This window comes from Ovis canadensis, chromosome 9, assembly GCF_042477335.2.
Source record: "Ovis canadensis isolate MfBH-ARS-UI-01 breed Bighorn chromosome 9, ARS-UI_OviCan_v2, whole genome shotgun sequence".
NCBI lineage: Eukaryota > Metazoa > Chordata > Mammalia > Artiodactyla > Bovidae > Ovis > Ovis canadensis.
In genome coordinates this window covers 30,889,345-30,909,211 of record NC_091253.1, presented here as the reverse complement: position 1 = coordinate 30,909,211, position 19,867 = coordinate 30,889,345, and the positions used below count along the sequence as shown (strand labels likewise).

The following is a 19,867-nucleotide window of genomic DNA, read 5'->3' as shown; positions in this document are numbered from 1 at the left end:
GTCCGACTCTGGGACCCCATGAACTGCAGCACACCAGGCCTCCCTGTCCATCACCATCTCCCGGAGTTCACTCAGACTCACATCCATTGAGTCAGTGATGCCATCCAGCCATCTCATCCTCTGTCGTCCCCTTCTCCTCCTGCCCCCAATCCCTCCCAGCATCAGAGTCTTTTCCAATGAGTCAACTCTTCGCATGAGGTGGCCAAAGTACTGGAGTTTCAGCTTTAGTATCATTCCTTCCAAACTTTCATTTAGCCACCTATTATATTTTAAGCTTCATCTTTGTTTCAGGTTCTGCAGTAAGCATGCGTGTGTTAAATGCTCAGTTGTATCCAGTTCTTTGCGACTCCGTGGACTATAGCCTGCTAGGCTCCTCCGTCCATGGACGGGGTTGCCATTTCCTCCCCCAGGGGATCTTTCCAACTCAGGGATTGAACTTGGGTCTCTTGGATTGTAGGCAGACTCTTTACCTAAAGAGTACCTTTAGCCACCAAAGAAGCACTTACATTCCATAGCTTACCTGGTCCTCGGCCATCCTATGGTTGCTGGTTCGATTCTGGCTCAAAGGAGAGGGGCTTCTTTTTGGGTTTTCCTGGTGGCTTAGACAGTAAAGAATCTGTCTGCAATGTGGGACATGCTAAGTTGGGAAGATCCCCTGAAGAAGGGAATGGCTACCCACTCCAGTGTTCTTGCTTGGAGAATTCAATGGACAGAAGACACTTTCACTTTTCGCACTGAGTTGTGTGAATAAGCCTCATAAAAATAAAGCATTAAACATATGGAGAATTAAACTTGGAGTAAGACATGGCCTCCCAAGGAAGACTGATGTGCAAACAGAAATTAAACTGATATGAAACAGCTCTAGTGATTCATAGAAGCTGTAGGGGCCTAAAGGGGGAAATGTTTGCTTTCCTAGAGAAGGGTCTTCATAGGTGGGGCATTGCCTTTGGGTCATGCAAGATCGGGAGGAGTTCACCAGATGAACAGGGTTTTTAGCTCAGGCTTCCCCTCTCCAAACAAGCTAAGGAAATGCAGGACAACAAAAGCAGCCTGTTTCTTTCCTTCCGCATGAATTTTCCATGATGCTTATCAGAGTAGGGCTCTGCAGGTGCTGATGCAGAAAGAACAAATTCTCCCACTGGGGTCTCCAAGGAGCTTGTCTCAGGGGAGAAGGAGGAAGGAGGATGACAGAGATGGGAGAAGGTGCTCAAGCCAAGGGCTGTCTAAAAAGTCATTATCAGCTTTTAAGTAAATTCTCAATTATAATTATCCTAATGACTTTAATAAGCCTGCAATTTGGAGCTATGATGTTCTAATGTGTCAGCTGCTGCACGCCTCAGTGAGAAGCTCTCTTTTTTCCTTTGAAAGTCAACATTAGGAGGTAAATTCTACCAATTTCTCACTTCACAGGGGTTGAGACCTCATACTGTATTTAATCCCAACTCAGCCACCGAGGTGCAGCTCACAGCCCATGATACCAAGAGCTTTCTCCCTGGACTCCACCAAACGTGGGCCTTAAATGACAGGAGCAGAGAATGTTCCAATGGGAATAAACTATTGTGTTAGAGATGGCTCTGGATTCAAATCCTGCCTCTGCCTCATAGCAGCTAGGTCACATTAGCAGAGTCAGTTCTTTTTGGCATGCCTCAGTTTTCTCATCTGCAAAATGAGGGTGATCAATGCCCAGCTCAGTGTTGCAGGAATAAACCATCCTGTGCATAGAAATCCCTGTTTGCTATATAAAAGATTTTTCCCATTTTTGCCAAACTCCATTTTTTCCCCCCAGAGGAGGAGAGAAAGATAAATTAGTTGTTCCATGTCACTTAGCAACAAAACTGGTCCCCAAAACTGGTCCCACTGATCCAGCAGGATGTGGCCACAGGACCCCAGGAAGAGCTCTTTTGGGAGTCAGAAAGAGCTGGATCAAATCTCGACTTGGCCCCGTGTCCTGTGTGGCTTTTGGGTCACAGGGCTCTTTCACGTGCTTGCCTAGGACCTGAGAGCTCTTCCCTGTAGAATAGCATTTTTTCAAGCCAGTTCTTCAAGCCTCTGCTCATCGTGACCTGTGCCATCTGATGTGGCTTACTGTCTGTCTTCTCCTGTCAGGAGCTGCTTCCTTGGTGGCTCAGATGGTAAAGAATCTGCCTGCAGTGTGGGAGACCCACCTTCAGTCCCTGGGTTGGGAAGACTCCCTGGAGAAGGAAATGGCTACCCACTCCAGTATTCATGCCTGGAGAATCCCATGGACAGAGGAGCCTGGTGGGCTACAGTCCATGGGGCCACAAAGGGTTGGACACAACTGAGTGACTAACAGTTCCTCCAGCTGGAAGGGAAGCTCTCCGGGAACAGAGAATTATCTTTAATTCACTGCTGTGCTTCCGCATCCTGGGTCAGCACATGGCACAGACCGTGTACATAACACTGTTTGCTGCATAGAGATTGAATGAACTTGTATTATTTCTCTAAGCTTTCTGCCTCTTCCCAGGAAGAGAAGCCACACCCTCCTAGGGCTACACGCGGACAGCTTATATTAAGTGCCTAGCCTGGGACACGGCGTGTGGGAGAATGTCAGTCAACAGCTGTGATCATAATGATCCGTCCCATTTGGATCCCCATGGCTGGGGCAGGACTTCAGAGCTGACCCTGCTGCTAAAGCCCTTTGCCAACAGAAGACGATTTGAGTCAATGTTTCCCAGATCTGGCTGTGGATCAGAATCACCCGGGGAGCTTTGAAAAAACACAGCTGTCCAAGCGGTGCTGTGGTTGTTCTAACCCAGATCTCTGGACTGGGTTGAGAAATCTGTGCATTTGAAATGTTGGAGTGGCCACTGCATTTCCATTCAGGAGTTAGAAAGGATGTGGCTTTGGAGAGAGATGCTGTGATGCCAGCGCTCCACAGAAGGGTCATTTCATGATCGTAAAAGCTTCTTGAACAGGGTAAGGACTCCATAGAAAAGTGAGGGAAGGGGAGTGAACTACTGAACAGAGAGAACTTGCTAGCAAGGAGCTGGCACCTCCTGCAGCCCCATTCATGCCTGGTGGGAACATTTCTGCAGGTGGAGCCCACGAAGGTGATGTGATACTTGCATTTCTGCTTTTCAGCCTTGACAACGTTGTGCAGCAGGTAGGCAGGGAATGCTGGTGAGACTGCGTTTCTGAGTGTTTAATCTTTTAATTACGACTCTTGGAGTTTTTACAGTGCAATGCTAATAAACCAATACATGGCCTCTTTCTTGAACTTAATTTCGTGCACGGAGTGTTTTCATAACTGTGACTCCCTGCAGTGCAAAATACTGGGGCCGAGAGTTAAACCCGTTGTGTAAACAAACTGAAGTCCTTCCACATTTACAATAAAATAAGTGTATGCCTAATTCACTGGGCGGATATTTTCTTAGTAATTACCTAGACTTGTGTTGTGCAGTCCTGTTGCCATTAGTCACATGGGGCTAAATAAATTTAATTAAAAATTCCATTCCCCAGTTGCGCTAGTCAGATTTCAAGTGCATATTAGCCTTGCAAGACCAGGATTATGGTATTGAGCAACACAAACAGAGATCATTTCCACCACTGCAGAAGCTTCTAGCAAATAGGCCTGATATACTTTTTCTAAGAGTATATGTTTCTAGCAGATGACAGCTAGTGTCTGGAAATCTACCAGATCAAGTCTGTGCCCGATGAGTACTAATGACCCGAAAAAGGGAAGAATCAAAAAGGTGTGTCACTGAGCCTCCTTCCAAGTTTTTTTTTTAACTTTTAAAATTATCTTGGATATTTAAGAAGAAGCTGTAAATTATTGATAGGAAAGCACCAGCAATTTGTTGAGCAGATAATTAAAGGAAAAGCAACTTTGGATAGATTTGGGAAGTTTTCTCCACCAAGATAACTTTCCTTGTGCAGCAAGTGGGAAGCTGAGACCCTGAATCTCCATCACCTCCCACGTGAAGACGGTTGTTCTGCTCACAGCCCCTCCTGGAGTGCCAGCAGAATGGGGAGCATACAGTTTTGGATTCCTATCTGTACTGCTCTTCCCTAAGAATAACAGCCATATTGAACTTAAGAACAATGATTTCCTGTACTCACAGTTTCTCTCCACTTCCCTCGTGAAAGATAAGCTGGGGTCTTCCAAGGAGAACAGTCATGTCTGACTCTTTGCAACCCCGTAGAATATAGCCTTCCAGTCTCCTCTGTCCATGAAATTCTCCAGGCAAGAATACTGGAGTGGGTTGCCATTTCCTTCTCCAAGGGATCTTCCTGACCCAGGGATTGAACCCGCATCTCGTTATATTTTCTGCATTAGCAGATGGGTTCTTTACCACTAGTGCCATCTGGAAAACCCCAAGGAGGGCAGTACACCGTGTATTTAAACCTCAGAACCTGGCACCAATAAGACCTTGCTGTGTGACATCGATGGAGTTATCTCAAGTCTCTGAGCTTCAGTTTTCTCATAAAAGAATATGTCTATTGGATGGAGCTGTTTCAAGAGGAAACTGAGACAATACACGCCAAGCGCTGAATACACCTCCCACCTCATAAGGCACACATAATAAATCGTTTGTTGTAATGTGCGTACGTGCATTTGTGGGTCAGGCAGTCCTAGGCACCAGTCCCAGCTTTGCTATTCATCAACTGCTTGCTTCGCTACATCTATTAACGTGTTTTGTGTTGATTTCCTCATCCGTAAATTATGAATGCTGCTGTTTCTGTGTAAGTTTGTTAGGAGGCATAAATGAAACAAAAACAGGGAGGAGCAGTGACATGGCCTGACCCATCTTTAGGGCTCCATCAATGCTGTTGCTTCTCTTCATCTAAGAGGCATCCTTGGGTGCAGAACCTTTCTGCTTCCCAAGCTATTTCAGTTTCCCTGTTAAGGTCAAGACCTAGCTGGGCCATATTCTACTGCAAGCGAATTTCCCTTCCACCAAGAGCTGTGTTTTGTCCAAGCATCCTTTTTGCCCCTTGCAGGATGCGGCAGAGAGCTCAATGCTGCAGCAGAGGGTCCCTAAGAATACCTGAGTACTGCAGGCAGGTCTGTGGGAAGGAACAGAAAATGTGAGTGGAACTGGTTGCTTGATTCTTGCCTTCCTGTAAAGGCTCTGGCTTAGCATGAGGCTGGCTCCCTGCAGAGCTGGGCTTTCAGGCAGGTGGGAGGTCCAACAGCAGGACAGCCCGCAGCATGGCTATTCTTCCTTCCACCCCTAGAGACCCAGCCCTCATGGGATTTTCATGATCCACGTAATGTCCTAACATCCCGGGCAAGCAGGCAAGCAGGCAGGGCATCTGCTAGCTCCACAGACCAGGGTGGGACATTGACCCCAGAAAGGAGGAAAACATTTCAGAAAGGCATAGTTGCTCAGTGGTCAAGCTGGGATGAGGGCCCATGGCGTCAGAACCCTGGTTTTGCTTTGCTTTTTTTTTCCCCCTCACATTTTAACTTCCTTTACACTTTAGAGTTCTCTATTCTTTTCCATCTCTCCCACCCCTCCCCAGTCCAACCTAAGCTGGCTTTATTCACAGCACCTCTTTCTCCTCGAATAACTTTCATCTTCACAATGTAACTGAAAGATATGTAGTTGGATCAAAATAATTCTCTCTAAAGGCTTAATGACTAATATTTACCAGGTTTTGAAAGAAAAGGTTGGTTTATTGCACTAATCAGATCCCTGTTTCATGAATTCCTCATCTGTGAATTTCAGATGAGACACTTAAAAACACAGATCCTGTGTCTACGAGCATATCAGGTGGCATTGCTTTGCCACCTCTTGGCTGTGACCTTGACTTGCTGTCTTAAACCTGAGCCTCAGTCTTCTTGTGTATGAAATGGGGTCATTCAACCCTGTGTCTCCAGACAATCTTCCCAGCTCTAAGCTTCTGAGCCCCTTTGCAATGAAAGGACACATTTGAAACTTACAGAAGGAGGTTATCTTGGTCCATCCTCTTCCCTTCACTTGGCATAGGATGCTTCTGCATTTGGTCTTGGAGGCAGTTACAGACACAGCATGATCAGCATGATCAGTTGTTACACATTTTGTAACAACTGTGTCTGGGGAGCTCTGGGGGAGCAGAACCCAGGAGTCTTTCCTTATTAGAAATTCCTAAGAATTCTCCCTCTTTCTTTAGTTTCCTAGGGATGATCCTTTTATGGACCAGTTCCAGAGATTTTTCAGGAGGCACAGGAGATTCCATCCCTGGGTTGGGAAGAGTCCCTTGGAGAAGGAAATGGCAACTCACTCCAGTATTCTTGCCTGGAGAATCCCATGAACAAGGAGCCTAGAGGGCTACAGTCCACACGGTTACAAAGAGTCAGATACAACTGAGCGACTAACACTTTCTCTTTCTTATCCTGAATATTTGTCTCCAGACACCTTCCTTCTGCAAAGAGCCTGCGTGATTCCCCTCAAAGCCAGGAGACCTAGCAACTTTTGTGTCTAGAATTTCTTCAGGCTTTGCCCCCACCACAGATGAAAGCTTGAGGCATGGAAATCAGACTGTAATGGGGAAGACCAAACTACTTGCAACGGGGAGGATAAAATACACATGAATTCTTCAGTCCTGCCATCCACCTGAATATGGATATGTCAGCCAGGTGCTAACAAGCACAGTTCAGCACACTTCAAACTTTCATTGAGTACCTCCCATGCTCAATGCATATTTGCAAATTGCTTCATTGTTTACAGGACACAGTTCATGAACTGAATTAGTCACGGTTCTGTGGCTGGCAAAAATGTAAGACCAGGTTGCTTAACTCAGTTTTCAGAAAAAGTATGTGTACATGCACACACATGAGGGAGAGAGAGAGAGAGACAGAGAGAGAGACAGAAGGAGGGGTTGATACAGGGTGGGTAGAAGCCTGGAGTTCTTTGAATTAGTCAGGATCGATAAGCTGGGTAAGCAGAAACCATTTCTATGACTCCCAAAGGGAGGGCATTTGGGACATTTAAGAAACATGTATTTGGTCTCCGTCTGTCTCTGGTGCCTGACACAAAGCTTTGAATCCCAGGGATTTCCTGGGGGTTTTGTTCTAACACGGTGTCTCTGGGTAGGTTCCCGGACAGCTTCAGGATGGAGGCTGATCACAGAAAGACCAAGCCGTGAGTATTAGCTTGGAACTTTCAACCCCTTCCCCTATCCTCTGGGAAGAAGGGAGGGACTGGAGACTGAGTTAATAATTGATACGCCTATGTGATGAAGCCTCTGTAAACATCCCTAAACTATGGGACGCAGAGAGCATCTGGGCTGGTGAACACATCTATGTGCTGGGAGACGTGTTTCTCAGCCCCATGAGCACAGAAGCTCCTGTCCTCAGGGCTCTTCCAGATGTCACAGCATGCGCCTCTGCATCTGGCCGATCATCTGTATCCTTTAACGTGCGTGCTGTGTTCAGCCGCTTCAGTCATGCTGCACTCTCTGTGACCCGCTGGACTGCAGCCTGTCAGGTTCCTGGGCCTTTGGGATTCTCTAGGCATGAGTACTTGAGTGGGTTGCTATGTCCTCCTCCAGGGGATCTTCCAGACCCAGGGATTGAAGCCATGTCTCCTGCATTGCAGGCGAATTCTCTACTGCTGAGCCACTGAGGAAGCCCATATCCTTTAATATCTCCCTTATAATAAATCTTTCCATAAAAGTTTCCCTACATTTTGTAACCTGTTATAGCAAATGATCAAATCTGGGGGAGTTGTGGAACGCCTGATTTGTAGCTTAAGTTGGACAGAAATGATGGAAAACCTGTGATTGGCATCTGGAGGGGGTGACAGTCTTGTGGGAATAAACCCTTCACCTGCAGGGTCTGCACTCACTCTAAGCAGTGAGTGTCAGAGTTGAGTTAACTTATAGAATACTTAGTTGGTGTCCCCAGGGAACTGGAGAATTAGTTGCTGTGGAGGAACAGTTCAATTCAACTCAGTCCCTCAGTAGTGTCCAACTATTTGTGACCCCATGCACTGCAGCACGCCAGGCTTCCCTGTCCATCTCCAACTCCCAGACCTTACTCAAACTCATGTCCATTAAGTTGGTGATACCATCCAACCATCTCATCCTCTGTCATCTTTCCCAGCATTAGGGTTTTTTCAAATGAGTCAGTTCTTTGCATCACATGACCAAAGTATTGGAGCTTCAGCTTCAACATCAGTCCTTCTGATGAATATTCAGGACTGATCTCCTTTAGGATGGACTGGTTGGGTCTCCTTGCAGTCCAAGGGACTCTCAAGAGTCTTCTCCAATACCACAGTTCAAAAGCATTGATTCTTTGGTGCGCAGCTTTCTTTATAGTCCAACTCTGACATCCATACATGACTACTGGAAAAACCATAGCTTTGACTAGACAGACCTTTATTGGCAAAGTAATGTCTCTGCTTTTCAATATGCTGTCTAGGCTGGCCATACCTTTTCTTCCAAGGAGCAAGTGTCTTTTAATTTCATGGCTGTAGTCACCATCTGCAGTGATTTTGGAGCCCCTCCAAAATAAAGTCTCTCACTGCTTCCATTGTTTCCCCATCTATGCCATGAAGTGATGGGACTGGATGCCATGATCTTAGTTTATTGAATGTTGAGTTTTAAGCCAAATATTTTACTCTCCTCTTCCACTTTCCTCAAGAAAGGAGTGAACAGTGGCTTCTGGATTTTTCACTCTCCTCTTTCATTTTCATCGCATTGGCTTCTGGTTAATCCTATGACCCAATTAGTTCATGGGAGGTTTTAGCTTGGTCAGTGAGAACTTCCCCATCTCATTGAAGAAGATTGTTCTGATGTAAAAGATCACCCAGAACAACCTGCACTATATGGGAAAATGAGATCAAGATCTAATGTGTGAAATCTCAGCATGGAGTGGGGCCAGGGGAAAATTGTTTCTTGAGGGAAAATGTCTTACCTTTTTTTTTGTGGATAAAGCATAGATATTTATACAGTATATAAACAGCAAGAGTACAACTTTGGTATTAAAATCTCATGATAAGGAGGTAGAGACTAGGAACAATATCAGCTCAGTTCAGTCACTCAGTTGCGTCCGACTCTTTGCGACCCCATGAACTGCAGCACGCCAAGCCTCCCTGTCCATCACCAACTCCCAGAGTTCACCCAAACCCATGTCCATCAAGTCGGTGATGCCATCCAACCATCTCATCCTCTGTCGTCCCCTTCTCCTCCTGCCTTCAATCTTTCCCAGCATCAGGGTCTTTTTGAATGCGTCAGCTCTTTGCATCAGGTGGCCAAAGTATTGGAGCTTCAGCTTCAACATCAGGAACAATATATCTATATCTAAAAGGCTCGTTAGAAGGCGATAGTGAAATGTCCCCTGGTCTCTCTGGAAAGCCTTCTGTTGCTCAGCAGAGACATCCCCAAGGGGATTGGGGAGAGGCTGGGGGGACGGGAGTTTAGTTAGCCTCTGGAGCTTGGCGGGCTACAGTCCAAGGGATCCCAAAGAGTTGGACATGGCTTAGTGACTAAACAACTGAAGGACCACCAGGTCTGTTGGGCCTGGCTTGGGCTCTGAAATTAGATTGAAGCAGCTTAGCATTATCTCCTAAGAGATAGGAGCTCTATTGTCTCCTAAGCACGTGACCTTGAGACACTGCTTTATTTCTCTGGACCTCGGTTTCTTCCACTCCGCCTTGAGGGAGGTGATTTCTCTTGGAAGATGCACAGGAGTTCAGAGCAGTAAAGCCTACAGGCCACAGTAACTGGCCCATCTTCGCTGCTCCATGACTGGGGCTCACACCAACCCTATTTCATTCAAGACTTGGGTCTTGGAGTCTTTTTCTCCAACCCTGATTTTCACTTCATGGCCTCATCCATCCCCTGACCCCTTCCTCCTGCTCAGGTGCCTGGTGCTTTCCCTGGATCAGATTGTCCTTCAGTAATTGAGACCCACTCTCTCGGTATTCACCAAGTGTGCAAATTGCTTTGGATGTGTTTCGAGGGTGGACCAGCCTGTCTTGTCTGTCCCTGAGCCCCATCTGCTCGTCCTCAGCCCTAGTGTCAAGGTCATCAGCAGTCAGTGCCATACCCCAGCTCACAGGAGCGGTTGTCCTGGGTGCTCAGGGACTTTCCTCCCTGGGTAACCTCAGAGCCTGATGCTGCAGAGCTGATGGCTGGCTCCTAAGCCACGTGGAATGACACTGCTGTCCCCCTCCTCTGCCCTGGGGCTAGGCTTCCTCTGTGGTTATGCATGGGTGGCTGAGAAAGGATGCCCTGGCACCATGCTCGACAAACACTAGAGATTTGTCCCCTTTTCAGATGCCGGCTTGGTCTCCATTCACCCCCAGCCCTGCCTCTCGGCCCCTTGGGATTTGTTTTTATTCATTCACTCATTCATTCATCCACTCACTCATCTAGTCACTCAGCGAACATTTGTTTTCTGACTTTTAAAGGAATTTTATTCATTTTTTCAAACTTTTTATTTTGTTTGGGTATAGCCAATTAGCAATGTTGTGATAGTTTCTGGTGAACAACAAAGGGACACAGCTACACATATACATGTGTCCATTCTCCCCTAAAGTTCCCTTCCATCTAGGCTTCCACGTGACATTGAGCAGAGTTCACTGTGCTCTACAGTAGGTCCTTGTTGGTTATCTGTTTTAAATATAGCAGCGTGTACATGTCCATCCCAGACTCCTTAACTCTCCCATTCCTCTATTCTCCCCTCCCCCAATTCTGGCAAACATAAACTCAGAATATAAAAAGAAATGATACAAAGGAACTTACAAAACAGAAAGAGACTCACAGATTTTGTGAATGAGCAAACATTTATTAATCACTTACTATATTAGTTTCCTTGGAGAAGGCAATGGCACCCCACTCCTGTACTCTTGCCCGGGAAGTTCCATGGATGGAGGAGCCTGGTAGGCTGCAGTCCATGAGGTCACAAAGAGTCAGACGCTACTGAGCGACTTCACTTTCACTTTTGTGCATTGGAGAAGGAAATGGCAACCTACTCCAGTGTTCTTGCCTGGAGAATCCCAGGGACGGGGGAGCCTCGTGGGCTGCCGTCTATGGGGTTGCACAGAGTCGGACATGACTGAAGCGACTTAGCAGCAGCATATTAGTTTCCTGGGGCTGCTGAAACCAAGCACCACAAAAGTAAGTGGCTTATAATAACAAAAATGTATTCTCTCACAGTTCTTGAGGCTGGAAGTCCAAAATCAAGGTGTGAGCAGGGCTGTGGCCCCTCTGAAGGCTCCAGGCAAGAATTCTTCCTTGACACTTGGTTGCTGGTAAGCCCTAGAATCTTTGACCTGTCAACACATCCCACAGATGTACGCCTCCACCCTGCACGCTGTCTTCCCTGTGTGTCCTTTTGTCTCTTATCATCAAGTTTTTCTCTCTGTGTGTCTATGTTCAATGCTTTTCATTTTATGAGGACACAAGCTGTTAAACTGGGGTCCCCTCTAATCCAGTATGACCCCATCTCAGCATGATTTTATCTGGCAAGATCCTATTTTTGAGTAAGGGCACCTTCATGTACGCAGGCAGAAGGATCAGGAAGTCCAGATATGTTTACAGGAACACAAGTCAACCCAACTCTGTGCTGAGCACCCCACTGACCAATTCTTAGTGTTGGCTTGATGAGTCCTCACCTTCAAGGAACTTTCAAGCCCTCAGGAGTCATCAAACAAATTCTTTGATTTTCCTGGTTATAATTCTCAGCCATAGCTGCCTGGAACTTGAACTTTCTCTTTTCTCTAGAGCTAAATTTCGCAAGGCATTTTATTTTATATTTTCAATCACCACAAGATCTTTGTCTAATTCCTAGGAAACAGAAAGTTTAGCTCTGTGGGATGTCTGTGCAAATATCTGCCCGGTGAGATGGAGCTACTCACTCAGGGTTAAATAAGAACTGGGGAAAGGAATTGAATTAAAAGGAGCAAGAATGATCACCTGTCTCAGATTCTCTTAGGGGGGAAAAAACATGATTTCAATCATTTTCAGGGGAATCTCTCTCCCAACTCAACAATTCTACTTCATTTTCCCTCCAGACTCTGGCAAATTCAACAGCTTTCCAGAAAAATGGGTTTTAGGAATAAATGGCAGACTTTCTTTTACTGAAAAGGGCCGGAGAGTCAATATTTTCATCTTTGGGGCCACAGAGGTTTGGTCACCACTGCAGAACTAAGCATTAATTCTGCTGGGGTGAATGAGAAAGCAGCCCCAGGCTGCTTCTGAGCATCACCCTAGGGGGCCCAGCCCAGCCGTCCTAGGGCTAGACTTTTTCTCTTCCAGGTTCAAGGTTTACTTCTTCTCCCTTTTCAGGTCACCCTCATCTTGTGGGATGTCGACTTCAGACAGGAAAAGCAGAATGACAGAGTGTGGTTCACCTTCTACCTGGGAAACTCACCTGGGGGGAGAGGTGATTGGCTTCTGGGGGCATGAGCTTCTGTGGAACAGGGGAGATTGCATGCTGCCCTCATGGGCTTGCTGTCAATGGGAAATAGGAGCTATTTGCCCCCATGGTGCCTGGCACTCGGCTGGTCCTGCAGCATCCCTCAGACTGGTGCAGGCACGAGGCATCCTGGAGCAACAGGTGTGTGAGCCACCTGCTCGTGCAGCTAGCAGTGCCCACTGATGTTGCACCCGCCGGGTCTCAGGTGGTCCACCGCTTCTGTCTCATGAGAGACGCCCGCTCACTTTTTCCAGCCTGATGACTTAGTGGTTGTGACCCAGCTCGCGACGGGTGGTTCCAGCCAGACACCAGGAATATACAGGACTTATTTTCAACAGACATAGGGCTCTCCTGTAAATGACATGACCTTGAGCTAAACATCAATGTCCTTCTGGGACCCACCCCTGGAGCACGTCACACAATCCGTAGGGTATCTCTTCCTGTCACTGATAACTCCAGCAGCATCAGATTTGTTGAGTCACTTGGTTCATCAGGCAGCTTCTTGCACTGCAGCCTGAACCTACCACAGAGCCCTCTGAGCTCTGATGCCCACTCAGAACTGGCAGCTTGTCATGTTATTCCATCTATGTGTCTAAATATTACCCTGCATGTGCCAAATGTTCCAATAAGAACAGGGAGAGGCCATCCCTGTTTGAGGAGGGAGATGGAAAACAAAATAATTTCCCTTTTACTTTGAAGATGACGTCTTAAGCATGCCCCTAGCCACCACCAAATCCCTGAACAGTCCTCTGTATGTGACAGAGCCTGAATCTCCACAGGGTTTCTCTGTCAGCCTCTGATAATTTCGTGGATGGTGGAGCCTGGCAGGCTGCAGCCTATGAGGTCACAAAGAGTCGGACACGGCTGAGTGACACTTTCACTTTCACTGAGGGCTCCAGTGTGCCAGCCACCTCTTGCTCACTGGCCCTACCAGCCAACATAATATGTCAAAGTGAAGTTGTGTGGGCTGTCTGACTCTCCCTGATCTTTTCTGACAATATTATGAAAATGGACAGGAGAGTCGAAGTGCATACTGTTGCCCATTTCGAGAGAAGGCTAACTGTTTCGGATCGTCTTTTCTTCCTGGATGCAACAGACATATTTGCCAAATCAGTGTCAGTGTATGGAGCCCTGAGGCTGTTTTAATTGTTAAATACAACAACTGGGATATGAGCTACCATCCTGGCTTCCACTTGGTGAGTTTGTGATAGCTGAGAGTTATCCTCCGTGATCGGCCTGGTTTCCGCAGGGGTGACAGAGTGAATTGAATAGAAATATGGCGACTATCCAGGCTCCCCAAATCCTTAGATCCTTAAGAAAGGGTGCTTTTCTCCCGTATCCCCTTTGATCAGGGATTGTAATTGCTTGCTATTGCTTGACTAGTTCAGCTGATATGCTTGTTGGGGGGAATTCTAGAAATTTGTATTTGGTCTTCCCCACTATGATAGCTCTTACCCCTCAGGCCACTGTGGAGCTTGCAATACACAACCAAACACTGACTACCCCTTTAAAACATGTGTTTCCAATCTTCCCCTCTTTAGTCAATAGACGTTGCACAATTTTGGTGTTTATCCTACAGGTAGTTCCAAGATTTTACAAAGGGATGTGTGTGAGTCTTACCGACGGCCTTGGCACCCAGGTGTCAAGAGGGCTCTGGAGAAGGTTTTGATGTCACAAGAGACCAACACTCATGAGATTGTCTGAAAGGTCCTCAGACGGCCCACATCTTCCACAGAGCTCCTGTATCCACCCTGATGATGCTCACTTCTCTTTTCCTAGAATGTCTGTTGCTATGGTGACAAAGAATGAACTGCGAGGGTCCATGAAAATAGGTTAATTGGGAAGAAGGCATTTTAACCAATATAAAATGTTTTCCAAATGATTCCTTTCAATAAATCCCAACAGTTACATCACATCACCAATAAAGGTTGTCATGGAGTCACCAGAGGCAGGTGAACAACAAAGGACTGGGTGAGGGGAGGGATAAGTTGAGAGACTGGGATGATATATACACATGCTGCTGCTGCTGCTAAGTCACTTCAGCCGTGTCCGACTCTGTGTGACCCCATAGATGGCAGCCCACCAGGCTCCCCCATCCCTGGGATTCTCCAGGCAAGAACACTGGAGTGGGTTGCCATTTGCTTCTCCAATTCATGAAAGTGAAAGTGAAAGTGAAGTCGCTCAGTCATGTCCGACTCTTTGCGACCGACCCCATGGACTGCAGCCCACCAGGCTCCTCCGTTCCTGGGATTTTCCAGGCAAGAGTACTGGAGTGGGGTGCTATTGCCTTCTCCAGATATATACACATACTACTATATATATAATGGGACCTCCCTGGTGGGAAGAATAAAGAATCTGCCTGTAATGCAGGAGACCTGGATTCGCTCCCTGGGTCGGGAAGATCCCCTGGAGAAGGAAATGGCAATCCACTCCAGTGTTCTTGTCTAGGAAATCCCATGGGCAGAAGAACCTGGTGGACTACTTTGAATGCAGTTGCAAAGTTTCAGACATGACTGAGAGACTAACACTTTCGTATGTAAAATAGATAACCAACAGTTCAGTTCAGTTCAGTTCAGTCGCTCAGTCATGTCCAACCCTTTGTGACCCCACGAATCGCAGCACGCCAGGTCTCCCTGTCCATCACCATCTCCCGGAGTTCACTCAGACTCACGTCCATCGAGTCAGTGATGCCATCCAGCCATCTCATCCTCTGTCATCCCCTTCTCCTCCTGCCCCCAATCCCTCCCAGCATCAGAGTCTTTTCCAATGAGTCAACTCTTCACATGAGGTGGCCAAAGGACTGGAGTGTCAGCTTTAGCATCATTCCTTTCAAAGAACACCCAGGGCTCATCTCCTTTAGAATGGACTGGTTGGATCTCCTTGCAGTCCAAGGGACTCTCAAGAGTCTTCTCCAACACCACAGTTCAAAAGCATCTATTCTTTGATGCTCAGCTTTCTTTATAGTCCAACTCTCACATCCATACATGACCACTGGAAAAACCATAGCCTTGACTAGACGGACTTTTGTTGGCAAAGTAATGTCTCTGCTTTTCAATATGCTATCTAGGTTGGTCATAACTTTTCTTCCAAGGAGTAAGCGTCTTTTAATTTCATGGCTGCAGTCACCATCTGCAGTGATTTTGAAGCCCCAAAACATAAAGTCTGACCTACTATTTAACATAGGGAACTCTACCCAATACTCTGTAGTGACCTATATGGGTAAAGAATCTTAAAAAGTAGTGAGTATATGTGTCTGCGTAACAGATTCACCTTGTTGTACACCTGAAACTGACGCAACATTGTAAATCAAAGTGAAAGTTGCTTAGTTGCGTCTGACTCTTTGCGACCCAATGGACTATACAGTCAATGGAATTCTCCAGGCCAGGATACTGGAGTGGGCAGCCTCTCCCTTCTCCAGGGGATCCTCCCAACCCAGGGATTGAACCCAGGTCTCCCACATTGCAATCAGATTCTTTACCAGCTGAACCACCAAGCTATACGCATATATATATATCCATTAAAAAAAGACTGTGAGGGATACTTTCACCTCTGTCTTTGTTTGGCTATCCTGGTAAACCCTGGGATCTTGGGCCAGGAGGAGATTCTAGGTAGAGGAGAGAAGAACTGGCAACAGCTAAGTCCTTTAAGAGTAAACAGTCTTTTGAAAATTGCTAGGTAAATTAGTGCCTGCTAATCCCTTTATCCCCGCAGTGAAACTGATGCGAGGCTGTCTCACAGGTAGAAGAACCTAGGCTCAGAGAAATACAATGTGTTGCCCAAGGCCATGTGGTGGGGGTGGGAGGCGTGATGCTGGGGCCAGTCCCCAGGTCCCCAGGTTTTTGGGCGCCTGTCTGACGAGCAGGGCCTCTCACAGGTGGCTTCAGGCCAGAGTCAGGACCAGAAGCCCTTCACCTTGGCATTGCTCTTCTCCCTGCAATGTGAAAGCAGCGAGGGCTACACCTGATGCTCTCCTTAGCAGAATGCTGAGATGAGGAGGAAAGAGCTCACTCTGGCTTCAGAGAGCATAGTGTGTTTTCTGTCATCTCAAAGGAAGCCGATAGAGCTGCTGAGCCAGCCCGCAGGGCTCAGGAGGGAACCTGCCCAAGAGCAGGAAGCCTAAGGGAGCAGCGTGCGGGGTCCCCGGACACGGTGAGCTAAGGATGGTCCAGCCGGGCTGACCTGGCCGCTGGGTCACCATGCCCACCTGGGCCCCTCAGCCTCCTCCTAGATGCCACTGCAGCGAGGCTGAAAGATGGAAAGGATGGCTGATCCAGAAAATGGCAGAGGCCCAGAGAGAGGAGTGGCTGGGCCAAGGCCACAGAATATGTTAGCCACTGAAGTGGGATTAGAAGCCTGTCTCCAGGTTCCCAGCTCAAGTGCTTTCCCATTGCAGCCCCGCGCCACTCAAACAGCCTCGGTTGTCCTCTCATCCCCACCCTCCCCTCCCTTTGCTGGGGCAGCGGCCAACTGCGGGCACTGTGCCAGCCTCCATCGGCCTCTTCCCCATCATCCCCGCTGGCCCTCCCCTTCTCCTGCAGTAGGTTCTGCTGACAGTTGCCCAGGAGGGAACCGATGCTCACCTCTCACTGCTCTCCTGCTTTCTATCCAGTTGTTATCAAATCCTGGAAGCTTGTATGCAGAGGCGTCCTGCGTGGTTAGAGGTTCACAACCCCGTCCTCTGTCCCCAGGTAACGTCAGTCCACCTCGCCTGGTTGGCTTCCGCCCTCCATCCTCAGCCTCCTTTCAGCTGGCAGACACCAGCCTTTCGTCTACACACATACCCATTCGTTTAATGTGGTATCGTGAGGATCTGCTATGTGCTGGGTGCTTTGCGAGGCTTCATAGATGAGGCTGTGAATAACACGGACAAACCTTGCCCTCCTGAAGCTTACATCCCAAAGGGAAGGGGACAGACAATGAACAAATAAACAAGCAAAGGAATATAGTAGGACATAATGATAAAAATGGGCTTCCCAGGTGGTGCTAGTGGTAAAGAACCCACCTGCCAATGAGGGGGGCATAAGAGATGTGGGCTCCATTCCTGGGTCAGGAAGACCCCTTGGAGGAGGGCATGGCAACCCACTCCATTATTCTCGCCTGGAGAACCCCGTGGACAGAGGAGCCTGGCGGGCGACCGTCCATGGGGTCACAAAGAGTTTGACATGACTGAGCTACTAAATGACAATGAAAATGATGCATATTCATGAAGAATTTGCTCATTTCATATGATCTTTCATTGGATTTTTTCCTTACAACAATCTTGTAAAATAAGCGGGAATACACACACAAACACACACACATTTCTAAATATACCAGGATACTTTCAGAAAGCGGGCAGAGACACTGCAGAGAGGCCAGTTGCCATGCCGGTTGCTTTTATCTTATCACCTTCCTTATTGCAAAATTATAGAAGTTCATCTGTCTCTTAAATAACAGTGCAGAGCTAAGTGTTCTCAGGCAATCTACTGTCCTGAAGAGCTGGTGCTCATCTCTGTGTCTAGAACAGCTGCTCCACTTTTACCTGGAGGAGAAGGAGGAGGGCAGGTTGTACCTCTTCCTTTTAGAGGCTCAGCCTATGGATTTCGTGGCACCTCTGCTCACACTCCACTGGCTGGAAAAGAACCACACAGCCTTTCCTGCTGGCTGCTTGTTGGGGAATAAGGGTATTTGTTGCTGAGTGGCCATGTTCCTAGCTACAACTTGGAGCTGCCTGTTACTAAAATAAAATGGGGATGAATGTGGGGGAGTGGTTAGTCTCTGCTACACTTATTCCCCCTGTACCCCCATTTAACTTAGAACTTGACCTCAGCATGATGCCAAACCTCCCAAATTGCCAATCTGACTGCCAGCATCCCAAAGGGTGAAGAGTATAAAAAGTATCAGTTGCTCAGTCATGTCTGATCCCATGGACTATAGCCTGCCAGGCTCCTCTGTCCACCGAATTCTCCAGATAAGAATACCGGAGTGGGTAATCTTTCCCTTCTCCAGGGGATCTTCCCTAATCAGGGATTGGACCAATATCTCCCACATTGCAGGCAGATTCTTTACTGTCTGCGCCACCAGGGAAGCCCTAGAAGGAAGCCTGGACACTCTAAGTGCTAAAAGCCCATGTGACACCACGAGAAATCTCTGGAACTCCAATGATTTCAGGCACCCAAATAATAGTAACAGTGACTCCACGGGAAAAAGCTCTGCCATTCACAAGGAACGTGTCCAGATCAGGGACCCTCGCAATAACTTAACGGTGATGATGGATCAGGAAAAAAAAAAAAAGAAACACTCAACTTCCAGGGTGCCAAAGTTGAACTTAGGAAAATTTCCCAAACTTTGCCCTGCCACCCTCTGAGACTTCTGCTCATCCAGCAAGAAAATGGTAGTACTTTTCCACAGTAGCCACTGAGCCTCCTAGTCTAGGCAAAAATAGGTGCCCCCTCATTCTACTTCATACATTTGTATACCCAAATATTCTTTTTATTTACCTTTTATTTTATTTTGGGGGGTATGTGGCATGTGGGCTCTTAGTTCCTCAACCAGGGATCAAACCCATGCCCCTTGCATTGGAAGCTCAGAGTCCTGAGTCCTAACTTGTGGCACTGAGCCACCAGGGAAGCCCCCAACACTATTCTTTTTGAAAAAACAAATGTTCAGAAAGAATTCTCACCACCCTCCCCATTCCCTTCATTCATATATTTAACTTGTGAGTTGCCTAAAGATTGGTGTATGCACCAAGGAAACCAGAATTGAAAGAGACACGTGTACCCCAGTGTTCATTGTACCACTGTTTACAATAGCCAGGGCATGGAAGCAATCTAGATGTTCATCAGCAGATGAATGGATAAGAAAGCTGTGGTACATATACACAATGGAGTATTACTCAGCCATTAAAAAGAATACATTTGAATCCATTCTAATGAGGTGGATGAAACTGGAGCCTATTACACAGAGTGAAGTAAGCCAGAAGGAAAAACACCAATACAGTACACTAACACATGTATATGGAATTTAGAAAGATGGTAGTGGTAACCCTGTATGCGAAACAGCACAAGAGACACAGATGTATAAAACAGTCTTTTGGACTCTGTGGGAGAGGGCGAGGGTGGGATGATTTGGGAGAATGGCATTGAAACATGTATAATATCATCTATGAAACGAATCACCAGTCCAGGTTTGATGCAGGATACAGGATGCTTGGGGCTGGTGCACTGGGATGACCCAGAGGGATGGTACGGGGAGGGAGGTGGGAGGGGGGGTTCAGGATGGGGAACACGTGTATACCTGTGGTGGATTCATGTTGCTGTATGGCAAAACCAATACAATATTGTAAAGTAAAAAAATAATAATAATAATAAATGGTGGATATCTTAAAAAAAAAAAAGATTGGTGTATGTTCCTATAGGAATTGCCTGCATGTTTATTAAGAACTTCTTTTAATATTGAATACAATTTGTCAAGTACAAGTTTTACTAGTTTTCTTGCAAAAAAAAAAAGCCAGAAAAT

At 46.9% G+C, this 19,867-nt stretch overlaps 1 protein-coding gene across 19 annotated transcripts in view; it reads left to right on the top strand.

Annotated features, from left to right (window-relative positions):
- LOC138446165 (uncharacterized) overlaps positions 1 to 19,867 on the top strand; it is an 87,978-nt gene that overhangs the window by 53,521 nt on the left and 14,590 nt on the right. For 5 of the 19 annotated variants that reach the window (XR_011259196.1, XR_011259185.1, XR_011259199.1 and 2 more), the window contains 2 exons: positions 7,041 to 7,088; positions 11,110 to 11,204. The exons of 1 other annotated variant lie outside the window; for it this stretch is intronic. Coding sequence is in view for 2 of the 18 variants with exons in the window: in XM_069600942.1 (XP_069457043.1) it covers positions 7,041 to 7,088; positions 11,110 to 11,204; positions 12,241 to 12,337; positions 13,950 to 14,074 (365 nt within the window). In the remaining 16 variants the exon portion in view is untranslated. Of the gene's footprint in view, positions 1 to 6,773; positions 6,885 to 7,040; positions 7,089 to 11,109; positions 11,205 to 12,240; positions 13,886 to 13,949; positions 14,311 to 19,867 lie in introns of those variants that run through there. 13 more of the 19 variants (XR_011259182.1, XR_011259200.1, XR_011259179.1 and 10 more) reach the window with 10 other exon arrangements.